Raw genomic sequence first — 14671 nt, forward strand, 5'->3', positions numbered from 1 at the left:
TGTTATGTTTCCAAACATGCCTGTGGCCAATGCAGGTCTGAAACCAGTGGTGTCGCCGGGTTGTGTGCAAAGTGCTCTGCCCAAAGGGTGCTTGCAGGCTCGTCTCTTTCGGTTCATTACCTTTCGTTCAACTCCCCATAATTGGCTTTTTGTTCTGTGTGCCTCGAGAGCTGTGAGAAACCAACAGCACCAAAATAATGCAGCTTTTGCTGCAGCGCTTGATGTGAGGGGGTGGGAAGGAATGAGCTGTAGTACATTTTAAACAGCAAACACCACTTATTCCATTGGTTGGCAATCAGTTGTGTTGAGGGATTGTGGGGTCTTCACCCCAGCAGAGATTTTAAATCAGGACGTGCATATCTTTCCATGGGTGTTGCCAAGTTGGGGACGGACAAAAATTACTAAATCAGATCCACAAAAATTCTAAAAAGCATTGAAAATACTCAATTAACTGAGGTTCTGCCCACTCCCCCCAGAGAAACCTGCCCCAGTAACCAAAGCCTGCTGTAATGTCCTCTTTTGAGAGGATTAACCAAAAAAAAGCTCACTAACTTTGAGCTTCCTCCTGAGTTGCTGGCCACTCCCTTCTGATGGAGATCAGTGCACAGGCTATCATTGCATACCCTTAACTAGCCTGCTGCTCTCAGGTGTGGTGTAAGATGCTGTCCTGTTGCCAGGTACAATTGCCAAACTAATGAACTTCTGTGCGAAGAATGGAGACGACCACTGTGTCCTTTTGCATTGGGCAGCGAAATGTTTTGGGCCAACAATGTGAAATTGGACAGCATCCTCAAGTCAGAAAGCCTGAGTTGCAGTGGCGTAGCGTGGGTTGTCAGCACCCGGGGCAAGGCAAGTAATTTGCGCCCCCTAACCCGTGGATTTGCACCCCCTAACCCGTGGATTTGCGCCCCCTAACCCTAACCCCCAGATGTTGCGCCCGGTGCGGCCGGCCCCCCCCTGCACCCCCCACACTACGCCACTGCTGAGTTGTGCTTGCTCTTGCTAGTGCAGGGGTCAGCAAACTTTCTCCACTGTCCCTCAGACCTTGTGGGGGGACGGACTATATTTTGAAGGGGGAAAAGAACGAATTCCTATGCCCTACAAATAATCTAGAGATGCAATTTACAGTGGTGCCCCGCAAGACGAATGCCTCGCAAGACGAAAAACTCGCTAGACGAAAGGGTTTTTCGGTTTTTGCGTTGCTTCGCTAGACGAATTTCCCTATGGGCTTGCTTCGCAAGACGAAAATGTCTTGCGAGTTTGTTCACTTTTTTCTTAAAGCCGCTTGAAGAGGCGCAGTTGCGACGGACCGTGCTTCGCAAGACGAAAAACATCACAAGACGAAAAGACTCGCGGAACGAATTAATTTCGTCTTGCGAGGCACCACTGTAAATTAAAGCACACATTCGATTCATGTAAAAACACACTGATTCCTAGACCGTCCACAGGCTGGATTTAGAAGGCGATTGGGCCTTAGTTTGCCTACCCATGTGCTAGTGACTCTCTGACTCTTATATACGCAAGCGGAGGGAGGGGGAGGAGGGGTCTTGCTGAGGCAGCCAAGTTGTGCTTCCTATGCCTCCCTCTGAGCAGCGTGGGCGATGAAGGACTGCATGCTATATCTTCCTTCGCTCAGCAGATCCCGGCACCTGCTGGAGGGATTCACCATCCGGCTAAGCCAAAGTAACTGCCTCTCTCACTGTCCTGCAGCTAGATAATCTGGCATTGAGGCCGTCAATCCAATCAGATGAAAGCTTAAGGATCTTAAGCACATTTCTGGCTTTTGTCAGCTAAAGGCAGCAAACCAGCCATGGTTGGAATAAAAACAGCTCAGGAAACGGAAAGAGCCAATCCCTTTGGTGTGATGAAGGCATTAAACAGAGTGAATTTGGCTCTCAGCAAGGTACTTGCTCTATATAATGCAATTCCTTGCACATCTCATCTACAAACCCTTCCCCTCCCCACACTTTTCTTACTGAGAGTCATCTATGCATTTAGAATATCTCAACCTGGTGCCGGGTATCATCAGCTTTAGAAGCAGAAGGCTGAATTGGAAAAATCATGTGGTACAGTCCTTCAGGGTCTGTACCACTTCAGGATTCAGGGCAGGGACTGTTGAATGTTTGAATGCTACCCCATTGCAAAGAAAAAATATCAAACAATTCCTGCCTAGAAAAGCTGCTGTTAGGAAGAAGGATTCTAGCCTAAGCTTTCACCTCGGTATACTAATTACGGTATCCACTGTAGGAATTTAGGTCTTGGGGGAGCATTCTCTTTTAGAATCACCCATCCAGAGCCAGCCCAAGACATTTTGGCACCTGAGGCGATCCACAAAATGGCACCTCCCTCTCTGCCGGGTCTTGGTGCCAATATAGAAATAACGACAACAATTTAAATGGAAATAAAATATCTCTTGCCATAGTGGGGAAGGCTGTGGCTGGGTGACCAGTGTCCTTCCTCAGGTCTAGCAGCTAATGGGTGATTTCAGTCCCCTTGCTATTATGGTTCTTTATCTCTAAACTGGATGTGGACCAACCAGACAGCCCTTCAAAGGAAAGGACCGTCCTCTGATAGCCCTTATAAATAAAGGATTGTCCTCTGCATGGGGCCACCAATAGCAGCTCGTGGAGTGGGATGGCATTTTTGGCTTCCCAGCACAGAGGTCACTTGCTGGTAAGGGAGAGGAAGAGGAGGAAAGTGATGGAGAGGTTGGGGCAGTGTGGGCACAGTGGCAGAGCTAATCCGACACTCCTTCCACTGCGCTGCCCTCCCTACTGACCCCCCACTCTGTCTCTGTGATGCCATCATGCCCAGCTCTGCCCTGTTGGCTGCCACGGATGACCACCCTAGAAGAGAGCTTTCTCAAAGCATTTTCAAAAATTTGATCCCCATTCACCTAAATCAGTGTTTCCCAACCACTGTTCCGCGGCACACTAGTGTGCCGCGAGATGTTGCCTGGAGGGAGGCGGGCGAGTCGGGCGGCGAGAGGCGGGGCGGCGGCGGCGAGGAGAGGCCGCCCAGTGCGGGGCTCTCGCCGTCTGCCTGCCTGGCTGCCTGCGAGCTCGGCGGGCAGCACCTCCGTCCGCAGCGCCCGCCTCGCGGCTCTCATTCCCTGCCAAAGCTCACCCAGCCAAGCCGCGCTCCCCTTCCTGCCTCGCTTTGCTGCCTCCCCCCCCACCCCCAAAGCTTGGAGGTTCCCCGGCAAGGGGGAGGGGAAAAAATTGAAACTTACACTTTTGTGCGTCCCTCCCGGCGTGACGCTGCGCGCTGACGTCACGGGGCTGTAATGGTGGTGTGCCTCGAGATTTTTTTTCATCAAACAAGTGTGCCTTTGCCCAAAAATGGTTGGGAAACACTGACCTAAATCATTACAATAGTAGAAGTCATTGCAAGGATTCCCGCTAATGTAATTCTCTTCTCTCCTCCCCACATACATGACCTGTGCCATCTTCAGATCTGCTCTGAAGGGTTGGGAGAACCCCTGGAACAGATTTAGGAGGTGCATGGGGTGAGGAGAGTGAGAGAAGGTTCTGTCACACAAGGAAAATCCCTGCACTAATGGAACACTAATGTTAGTGCTATGCTGAATATAACCCTTTGTCTCTAGGCTAGCTTATTCCTCTCCTATCTGCAGAAAAATCTGATTAATACTAGCTTCATAACAAGCTTAATTTTCTCTATAGCGGCTGAGTTGAAATGACTTTTTTCTCCTTTTGCTAAAAATTGCATCATTATTTGTGTTGATTATGTATTAATTTTTTGGTGTGTTTCATTATAATTTTATGGCACATATATATATTTACTCCATTTTTATTCCTTTGAAATGCTTTGGGCGTCTCATGACTTGCAACCAAACACAGCGGAGTTTTTAGGACACTCCATTCCATTCCCTCTTCTACCAGTTTTTCTGTTCAGTCTCCACTGGCTGTTTTTGGGTCAACCTCCCCCCCCCCACTCCTTAGGCATTTTTCCTAATGATTTTTCATTAGGAACTGAGAGAACTGAGATCATGGTTAGTGCATGATGTACAACTATGAACAATTTAAAGAATACTACTGTAGTTGCATCAACTACACACTAAATGACTGGGGGTACAAAGGACTTAAAGGTTTTTAAATCATTATTGTTGTTATTGTTGTTATTTACTCATTCTTTACCCTAAAATCCCAACAAACAAACATGCATAATGGGATCTTTATAAAGACCACATGGTCTAAACCAGTGTTCCCCAATGGATAAGGGAGCCTCCAGACTGTCTGTTGGAATTTTGTGGGAGAAATTCAAATGCAAACCAGAACTTTCAGGCTTGTTTTCAATGCAGCGTTACATAAGCATCCAATCAGCACAAAGATTTCTGCTTCAGCCACAGGACTTCCCACCGATGCCCCCACATGCCATACCCAAATCTGTTCCAGAGGGACAAAACAGATTTAGGGACAGCACTGGGAGAAGAGAGGGAGGAGTCCCATTGCAGAAGCGGGAATCCTTGTGCTGATGGGATGCTTATATAGTGCCACATTGAATACAAGCCTAGGTTTGCACAGCTAAAAGTATTAAAGGGGCTCTGTGGTCCTAGCACAATAAATTCACTTTGGTTAAGAACTGGACCTTTTGCCTTTTGGAAAGTGATGGGACAATGCATTTTAAAAAGTGTGCAATGAACAAATGATTAATTAACAGGACAGTGTATAAGCACCCCTCAAGCAAATCAGAATAAATGTAGGGGAAAAGTTAATCATTGTTGTATAACCTCCATGCAAACAAATCAGAACAAATGCACGAGTAAGACAAGATACATTGCTGGAGAAAATAATTTCATAAAACTGTATTCTGATTATTCTGTTTTCTTTTGAGTCTGTGGCCTAGCTGAACTAAAAGGACCTGTACCTGCCTTTTATAGTACAGAACTAGCTGCTTTTAGGTACTGTACATAGTGAATGTCTGTTCCAGAATACTGAAAAGAATAAACCGTTTGGCTCTAAGGTGGTCATTGTAGGCATGAAAAGAGAATCAGCTGAGCATGGCAATTGTGATTGGTCTTGAATTGTTTTGTAGATGAAAGAGGACATTGGAAGACTTTTAATGAACAGGAAAATTAGTCAAAGACTTAATAAAGGAAGGTACTAAAAAATGGTTATATGTAATCACATGATGTTATGATGAGGGCTGATCTAAAGAGCTAAATAATTTTGATTGGATCAAGATAAGGACATTGGGTTGGAACTATGAAGATTATTGTGATGCTTTGATTGGTGGAATGAACTGATGTATGTGTGATCTGGAAGTGTATCAATAACATTGCTTTGGATGTGGTTCTTTGCAGCCTCCTCCTTATTTTTGAGGTTGTCCCTATGCGCATTTATAATTCAATAAATGCCCATCGTTTCACTTGGAGCCTACATTTGGGTTTCTGCAAGGGTAACCTCCAGTTTAGGAATCCCTTTTTAAATTTATCCAACAATATAATCCAACCTCCATGTAAGTGTTGTGCAAGCAATGCTCAAGATACAGGTCATGTGGAGCAGCCCTAAGTCTTTGTTGCATATGCTACAGGAGGTTGGGAGGCAGCCCTGAGTCATATCTCCGCTTATTTCTTGCTCTAGGTCCGCCTGGTCATCGCAGAAAAGGGGTTACCCTGCGAAGAGCGGGATGTGAGCATGCCACTGACTGAGCACAAAGAGCCATGGTTTATGCGCCTCAATCTTGGGGAAGAGGTCCCTGTGATCATCCACGGAGACAACATCATCAGTGACTATAATCAGATCATCGATTACATGGAGAAGAACTTCACAGGAGGTAACATTCTAGAAACCTTTTCCGGCTAGGATTCCCTTTTGATAATTATAATACCAACAAACCACAAGGTTTGCTACTGATTTATAGACATTGTTTTGCTTTTCCTATCTCTTGCAAGCCCAGTACACTTCCTTAAGCACAGTTTCTTTGGCCACCTCACCTTAAATGCTCACTGATCCACAAAGGCATGAGGCAAGAGCAGCTAGGAAACCAACCAACTTTGGAGAAACAAGCCATAGTTTGTTTAATCATCTGTGAGACAACTCGTGATTAGTTAAAACAGCCCATGGCTTAAGCAACCCATGGATGCTTACAGACAGCCACCCAATCTTAAACAACTTCTCACCCACAATAATACAACAACCAGACTTAACATGGACACTGGTACCAGAGCCTGCAATAAACCCAGATGCCAACTTTGCTGCCACATACACCTGGACAACACCACTACTGGCCCCAACAACATCAAACATACCATCTCAGGACTATTTAACTGCTCATCTTCTAACATTGTGTATGCCATCAAATGCCAACAGTGCCCTTCAGCTCTCTATATTGGACAAACAGGACAAACCCTACGCCAAAGGATAAATGGACATAAATCTGACATTAGGAATCACAAGACAGAGAAACCAGTAGGAGAATACTTCAATCTCCTTAGAAATTTTGGACAGGTAGTGGGTATCTATATAGAACCCACCCAGGAATCAACTCAGGAGTGTACTCTGACAGATCAGATGAGGGAGGAGGTTGTTGCTGGACCTCGGGTGGCAGAGATGGAGGGAGCTGTGGCCCAGCAGGAACATGAGTTGTTGGATCTGACAAATGAACTTGGAAAAAGCCAGATTTGGAGAGATAGAGAATCTCCCAGGACATTCTATACAAGGTCTCAAAGTAGCTGCCTTATTACAAAAGAATTTCAGAAATAGACTGGAAAGAGAAGTTGCTGAATTGCAACTTATTACCAAACTTAAAACCATAGAGAGACCTAGTCTGAATAGAGACAATGGATTCTTATCTCATTATACACGATTAAGCTATTTTTAGCCATCTCACCCCTTGCTTTTTCCTGCAAGTCCAATTGCAGTCGTTAACAGTCGTCAACAGGTTTACCACACCTATCAGCCAATCACCTGTTCCCACCACCCTTCTGAGTAATACCCCTCCCCACCCTCTCACTATATATAAGGGTCTGGTAACTTCTGTTTCAGTGTATCTGAAGAAGTGTGCATGCACACGAAAGCTCATACCAATAACAAACTTAGTTGGTCTCTAAGGTGCTACTGGAAGGAATTTTTTTTATTTTGTTTCGACCATGGATTTGTGTTATCTGTGAATCTGGTCATTGTGTAAGGAAGGTGACAACCACAGTCTCATTTTTAATTTTGGCAGAAGAACTCAGACCCTCCAAGTGCCCCTATTTTCCAGGGACAGTCTCTAATTTACAGAAGCCGCCCTGGTTTCTGATTTGATCCTGGTACGCCCCACTTTTCCTTAGGACATCCTTATTTCCATCAAATAATTATTAGAGGGTATGGGGTTCTGCAACCCCTGAGTCAAGGAGATTACCTTTAGAAGACATCTGAAGGCAGCCCAGCAAAAGGGACATTTTTTTAATGTTTAGTGTTTTATTATGGTTTTTATATATGTTAGAAGCCACCCAGAGTGGCTGGGGCAAGTCAAATGGATGGGGTATAAATTATCATCATCATCATTATGGAATAGGACGTCTATTTTCATCAGAGAAATGTTGGAGGGCGTGAGAGTTGATTTTACAAGGGAGCTATATCTACTTCTCTGTGTTAATGTCATCACTATGGCCTCGGTTCCCAGTTTTTATTTCTGTTTCCAAAGAATTGTCAGGCTTCAAAGGCTTAAGAGGGACATTTCAATGGGGTCTTACAGCTGATATCACAGATCCTGTCAGCCATGCAAGCAGAAGCTTTAAGAATGGCCTTAAAATAGATCCGTGAAAAAGGAGCCTTGGCAGCTTCTGTGTTCAAGTACTTTGCATCCAAATGAACTTCCCCCGCCCTTCCTTGCATTCAGCAAATTTTAGCAGGGGTAGGAAACACTGCCCATGATATATGAGATCTTGGATTATTAGAATGAGTTGCTTTTTGCTGAGTCCCCCTAAAAATACAACTGAGGCTCCAATTCTACATTTACTTACCTGTACATAAACATGAAGACAGACACATTTTTTAAAAAAACTGTGGGACCAGTTTGGAAATGGCTTTTGGGATTCAGTTAGAACATGCTTTTCCCTTCCACGAAACAAAACAGTTCTTCAGAGGTTGGGTGTTCCTTGTTATTGTTGTGGCAACCTTAGAGTGAAGGGTGGGTGGTGGTAATAATATATTTTTTAAAAATATATGATAATTTTATATACTGCTTAATGCTAAGGTAACTCTCAAGCAACTTACGAATCTGGAGTTGTCATATATCCAGAATTTCCTGGACACAGCCAGAATATGGTAGTCGTAAACAGTGTCCAGGCGGAATTCGCTGAAATGTCTGGGAATATCTGGACATATGGCAATCCATGTCTATATTTTGGCAAATTTTCTTTAAAGTAGCTCCCAAACTTCAACTTTTGTGTCTGGATTTTCACTTTTGGAAATATGGCAACCCTAACAAAACATCAAAACCAGTCGCACAACCTTGATAAAAATTTCTCCCCCACCTCCGAGTAAACATGTTTAGATTACTTATGTGCTTTCTCTGCAGCAAGGGTGCCAACACTGATCTACCTGGGGAGCGCAAAATCTCTACCGCAGAAAAAGCGTGAGGCGCAACTCGCTTGTGCTTCCTGTTTCAGTTGTTTGTTGGGATGTGTAAAATGCATCTTAAGCCGAAAGAAGGTCCCTTGCCAATGCAGAGGGTGGAACAGCAATGTTTCTCACTGCCAAGATCATGCTCTGCCGGCTACATTGACCACTCACACCACACTCCACAATTTAAGGACAGTGTTGTATTTTATGTCTTTATATAAATCAGTAAATCAGTACCGGTGATTGTTCCCTTTGCTTTTGTGAAGCAAGTGTTGCGGTCCGGAACCCAGTCTGATCCTTTTGTCAAAGTTCCCTGTGGGTCACCATGTCAAATGGTCACTAGATCAGAGTCCCATGTCCAAGAGGGCAAAGTCTATTGGCCTGCTGGGGGCCAGAGACATAGTCTAAACCTTAGGCTCTAAAGCAGTGATGACTGACCTGTGACCCTCCACTAGGTGTCCTTGGGCTCCAACTTCCATTGGCCCCATTCAGTGAGCTCCAAGTCAGCGAGGATGGGAATGGAAGTCTAGCAACATCTAGAGGTCCCACACCAAACTCTAAAGCCTGCTCTGCACATTGTAGCAGAATGGCATGATATGGCCCTGAGGTGTTAAGAATGGACTGTTTCCTACCACTTCAAAGTCAGTGTACACCTTATTGGCCTCACACACCTAAGTGGTTTTTATTGTTTTCTCAATTTGGAACAAACCTGGGACACACACACACATCAAAATGCAACATTCACAAGAAATAACAAGATAGATATATGGATTGGGGTTAACATAATGTGTAAGCCTCTTCCCAAACCTGTGGTGTAGAGCTCACTGGATGTAGAGTAAATGAGAGCGTGTACACAGCCATTTTTCAAATGCCTCCCTTCTCCTATTAGCAAAGAGATGCCCTTATTTAACTCCTTATTTTGGTAAATTGAGCACTCTCTTTTAATGAGAAAAGGGGAAAGATTGGAAAGAAAAAGCTTTTGTTATATTGGTATTATTTACAACTGAGATACTTTATTTGCTATGAGCAGTCTTATAAACGATCCATTAAAGGGTTTTGGCGCTGAATAAACCTTATATGGGCCAATTCAATCAAGAGCTTAGGGTGAGGAATTACAATATTCTATTAGGATTAGAGCCAGGAGATCTCTAAACTAGAAAGGTATAATAAGAGAAAATAAACATGGGCTTTCCGCCCAATTACATGCTCAGTAGTTGTTTATTTGTTAAGGTATGTGTTGATATTCTGCATGTGTTAACCTGAAAGAAATATTTAAGGGAGGAAATATCTCAAAGAAAAAAACCTTCCGACGCCTTGTGTGTGGAGCCAAACGCAGCAAGTCTGGGTGCACGAGAGAGCTCCCTAAAGCTGCTCTACTTCTCTATCTTCAGAAGACGCATTACAAGCAGAAATCCAGAAGGGAAGGCTTTCCCATGCAGACTCACAGAAGCATCTTCAGCCAAATTTGTGTTTGGCACCTGTTATGTACTGAAGTTCTCACCCTGGGCCAGCAGGGGGATACTGTAGATAGTTCAGGTCCACATATGCAAATAAGGGATCGAAAGTGACGTTCAGTGATTGGATAGTTACAGGAAGTTGTTACAGTTACATTGTACTGGAGCTCTATATAAGCAGGCTGGCTGAACCCTTCAGTTCTGTTCTGGCCTGTGAATAAACAAGAGCTGTTTGCAGAATCGCTGTGTCGTCTGATATGTTCAGCCACAACTTAACAGCACCCAGTTGTCAAAAGCCATGTGAGCCCAGGGGCGAGGCTGCCCCTTGATCACGTGACAGAGCTCTCTCCACATGTAGAACACATCAAGGGGGCTGTTGGCTCCAGCAAAGCTCACAAAGTCTGGACACCCCCCCCAAAAAAAAATGCAGGAAAACATATCTGCATAAACATACCGAAAAGCATGCTGTATGATTAAGCCACATTCTCTTGCTCGCAGTAATGAGCTTACAGCCCAGGTCAGAAGCCACTGACCTTCAGGTCTAGAAAAAACAACAACACCCCCTTTCTTCCCTGCGCCTCCAACCTGCTCCCCCCACACTTGGGCCCTGGCAAACAACAGCAAGACGTAACCACCCCTATCCAAAAAATACTGCACCACTGAATCATGCCAGTAAATTTACTCACTGTCCTTTAAGTACTATCTCTTGAGCCGATAAAAATGAATGCCTCTGTAAAACATGGCCCAGATATTCTGAAGAGAAATACCATCTTCCTTCTTCCAGCATTGTCCCCGCTGCGATTTTAGAAGTAACTGTAATTGAAAGACGGATGCCTGCTGTCGTGGAATGACTTGGGAGAAATAAGGCCAGCAACTGTAGGGACACTTGACATCCAAACAAGGGATGAATGGATGAGACACAGAGACAATGCATGTACAAACCTGACAGAGAAGATCTTGCAAGTGACGAGTTGATGTAGGAACTCTCAAGGTCTTGGATGCGAGGCAGCAAAAGATAAATTTGAGCAGTGGAGACCTGGACTCAAATTCGTGTTGAATCGTTAGAAGTCTTTCATTGCCAAATCAAAGGCGCAATCCCGAATCATGTAGTTAATACAGACACTTAAAAGTACTGAATTATGGGGCTGATGCTCAGGAAACTCTTAGTTACAATATTTGAATCCCTTCTCCCCCCCCAAAAAAATGTTAGATTTCTTTTTCAAGCTTTGTAGTCTTAAAAATCAGACTCATTGCAGCCGAAAACCGGGCATAAAAAAAAAATCCAGGACCATTCTGCAGTGAACATACACACAAATGCAGATAGTGTATTGCCTTTCTAACTTGTATTAATTTTTTTTCCAGCCCTAGTTGAAATCCTTGTAATGCTATAGCGTCCCTGGCTGGGCTCAAGCACATCATCATCATCATTATTTATTTATTAAATTTCAAATTTAGGTCCCACCATTATTGAAGGTTATGATTTCAGGCTGTTGGTGCAGGATTTAGAGGTTTAGAATTGTAGAGTTGGAAGGGACCGCAAGTGGAATGCAGGAATCATTTTGCCCAACATGGGACTCAAACTCACAAGCCTGAGATTAAGAGTCTCCTGCTCTACCAACTAAGCTATCCCACATATGACTATTGTCTCTGTGCTGCCTGCTTCTTCTATGTTACCTTCTTAGTCGTTGCCAAAAGTCCCAGTTCCTTGACATTTTAAATATTGGATGCAAAACAACTCGTAAGAACTAAGCAAATGCAACAAATGTACCTTGGATCCCGAACGCCTTGTGAGTTGTACATTTTGGCTCCCAAACGCCAAGTGAGTGTTCTGGTTTGTGAAAGTTCTTTGGAAGCCGAACGTCCAATGCAGCTTCTGTGGCTTCTGATTGGCTGCAGAAGTTTCCTGCAGCCAATCGGAAGCCGGTTCTTGGTTTCCGAATGTTTGGAAGTCAAACGGACTTCTGGAACGGATTCTGTTTGACTTCCGATGTATGACTGTACTCAAATTGTGCCCTCTCTTTTTTAAGAATAGAAAATCTGAAGCAAAAGAGAAAACCCTCATATAAGCACTGTGTGTAACTAAAGAATGCATTTATTTTAGCTTTTCTTGCTACATTTCAGAGCACGTTACGCAGCTAATTCCGGAGGCAGGGAGCCTCCTTCATTCCAGAGTGATGCAATACAGAGAGATCCTGGATTCCCTGCCTATGGATGCCTATACACACGGATGCATTCTCCACCCAGAGCTCACCATGGACTCTATGATTCCAAAGTATGCTACAGCCGAGATCCGAAGTAAGTGGCCTTTGAACAAGATAAGTGTGCTGACGTGTTGCATCTGATGATTCATTTGAAATTTTGCAAGATCCCCCTTAGCACCCAACAGCATAAATTGCTTACGAAATTATAAGCGGGCATATTAAATGGAAGAGATGGAGTAGAGCAGTGTGGCGTAATGGTTAGAGCATTGGACTAGGACCTGGGAGAGCAGGGTTCAAATCCCCACTCAGCCATGAAGCTCTCTGTGTGACCTTGGGCCAGTCACCACCTCTTAGCCTAACCTAGCTTGTTGTGAGGACGAAATGGGAAGGAGGAGAACCACATGCACCACCTTGAGATCCTTGGAAGATAAAGGTGGTATATAAATGTTATGTACTGAAGTTCTCACCCTGGGCCAGCAGGGGGATACTGTAGATAGTTCAGGTCCACATATGCAAATAAGGGATTGAAAGTGACGTTCAGTGATTGGATAGTTACAGAAAATGGTTACTGTTGCGTTCTAGTGGAACTCTATACAGTGGTACCTCCGTTCCGGAGCCCCGTTCGTATCTAGAAGTAAATGTAACTAGCGACAGTGCGTCTGCACACACGTGCGTCGCTTTTCGCCGCTTCTGCGCATGCACGTGATGTCATTTTGAGCGTCTGCACATGCGCAAGCAGCGAAACCTAGAAGTAATGCGCTCCGTTACTTCCGGGTTGCCGAGGAGCACAACTCGAACGTGCTCAACTCGAAGCGTCTTCAACCCGAGGTATGACTGTATAAGCAGGCTGGCTGAACCCTTCAGTTCAATTCTGTTCCAGCTTACAAATAAAGAGCTGCTTTGGCGAAATCGCTGTGTCGTCTGCTATGTCTACCCACTATTTAACAATAAATATAATAAATAATAATAAATAGAGCAGGGGTGGGGAAATGTTTTCAGCCTAGGACCACATTTCCTCTTGAGCAACTGTCCAGTGGCGGCATGTGAGCAGTGAGCATCGCCAGCAGTGAGCATCACCATCATGGAAAGCGCACATACACACAGGGAATGCAATTGTTGCATAAAGTAATCAGCATGTATACATCTGTCATTTCCAACAAAGCACATGTGCAGTTTTCTGCATGCAAGCGCTGTGGGTAGTAGGAAATATTAGGCTCTGTACACATTCCCATTTATTCCGGCTCCAGCATGCTCCCACCACTGGTGGTTTTAACATATACATTGCATTAGCCACAACCCATATGTGTCCCATAGTTTCTTAAGAAATACTGCTGTTTGAGGCGTTTCCCCTCAAACCAGCTTCCGTCAAATTTGAAAACGTGAGCCAAGGTTAAGCTGAGGTTCGCGCATTTGAGACAGCCATTGCACATCGGGTGGCAGCGCATGTGCAGATGACAGCTTCACTGAATAAGAATTTGGCACGGGGAAGCAAACCAGATAATGCACATTGGGTGAAGACATCCCTGCTCCCTCTCTGGCGTGCACAACAGCATAAAAATGCGACTTAAAACACAGCGGGTGCAAATGACCTCACTGCGTTTTAAGCTACTAATGTGTTCATAGCCATTGTCTTGTGAAAACTCAACTCAAAGCCTTGAATGGCTTGTAGTATTATTATTACATCATTTTACCTACATCCTAGGCATTCAGCCATTAAAGATGTTTATTTATGCATGCCGGTAGCTCTTATAATTAATTAAAGACAATTACAGTTTGAAGAATCCAGATTGCGAATGGCCAAAGCAGTAACAGGATAAAATAAATAAATAAATGGAAGGGAGACAAAAGAGCTGAACTGCAAGTTTGCAGGGAGAGTTAAGAATAATAGACCGTCACAGTATGACAGAGAGAACAAAAACCTCCATACACTCAGGAGTAGCACATTTGTGGGTTGCTTTATGCTAATGGCTTGGAAGTTATTTGATAGCTATTCCGACCTGGAAGAGCTAGGAATCTCTGAAAAGTCTCCTCAGAACCCCTTAATTTCCACCAGCTTCTCTGGAAGCAGCAGGTTAGTAAAGCTGGTCTGTGTTTGTGTGTGCAGAGATATGCCCTTTGCTTTCAATTACAGGGCATATTTGCAAAAGTTTTATCCGTGGGGAAAGAGACTTTGAAAGACACCTCTTTTGTCATCATATAAAAGGCATTATGATTTAATGTTGCTGGGATTGTTATTGGTAAATTGTTGGCGCTTCTAAAAAGTAATTTCTAACCCAGTGGATGTTACCGTAGAAAAAGCGTTCAACTGAGCTTGCATGGTAGATGCATGTATGTATATTTGGCTCCATCTGCACTATATATTTATAGCAGTATCATACCATTTTAAGCAGTCCTGGCTTCTCCAAAATAAATATGGAAACTGTAGTTTGTTAAGGGTGCTGAGAGT

General features: G+C 44.2%; 1 protein-coding gene across 1 annotated transcript in view; it reads left to right on the top strand.

Annotated features, from left to right (window-relative positions):
* GDAP1L1 (ganglioside induced differentiation associated protein 1 like 1) overlaps window positions 1-14671 on the top strand; it is a 46892-nt gene that overhangs the window by 11146 nt on the left and 21075 nt on the right. The window contains exons 2-3 of the mRNA XM_081196576.1: window positions 5604-5796; window positions 12146-12319. Coding sequence (XP_081052702.1) covers window positions 5604-5796; window positions 12146-12319 — 367 coding nt within the window. The remainder of the gene's footprint in view (window positions 1-5603; window positions 5797-12145; window positions 12320-14671) is intronic.

This window comes from Podarcis bocagei (genome assembly GCF_964188305.1).
Source record: "Podarcis bocagei genome assembly, chromosome: 5".
In the NCBI taxonomy this organism is placed as follows: domain Eukaryota; kingdom Metazoa; phylum Chordata; class Lepidosauria; order Squamata; family Lacertidae; genus Podarcis; species Podarcis bocagei.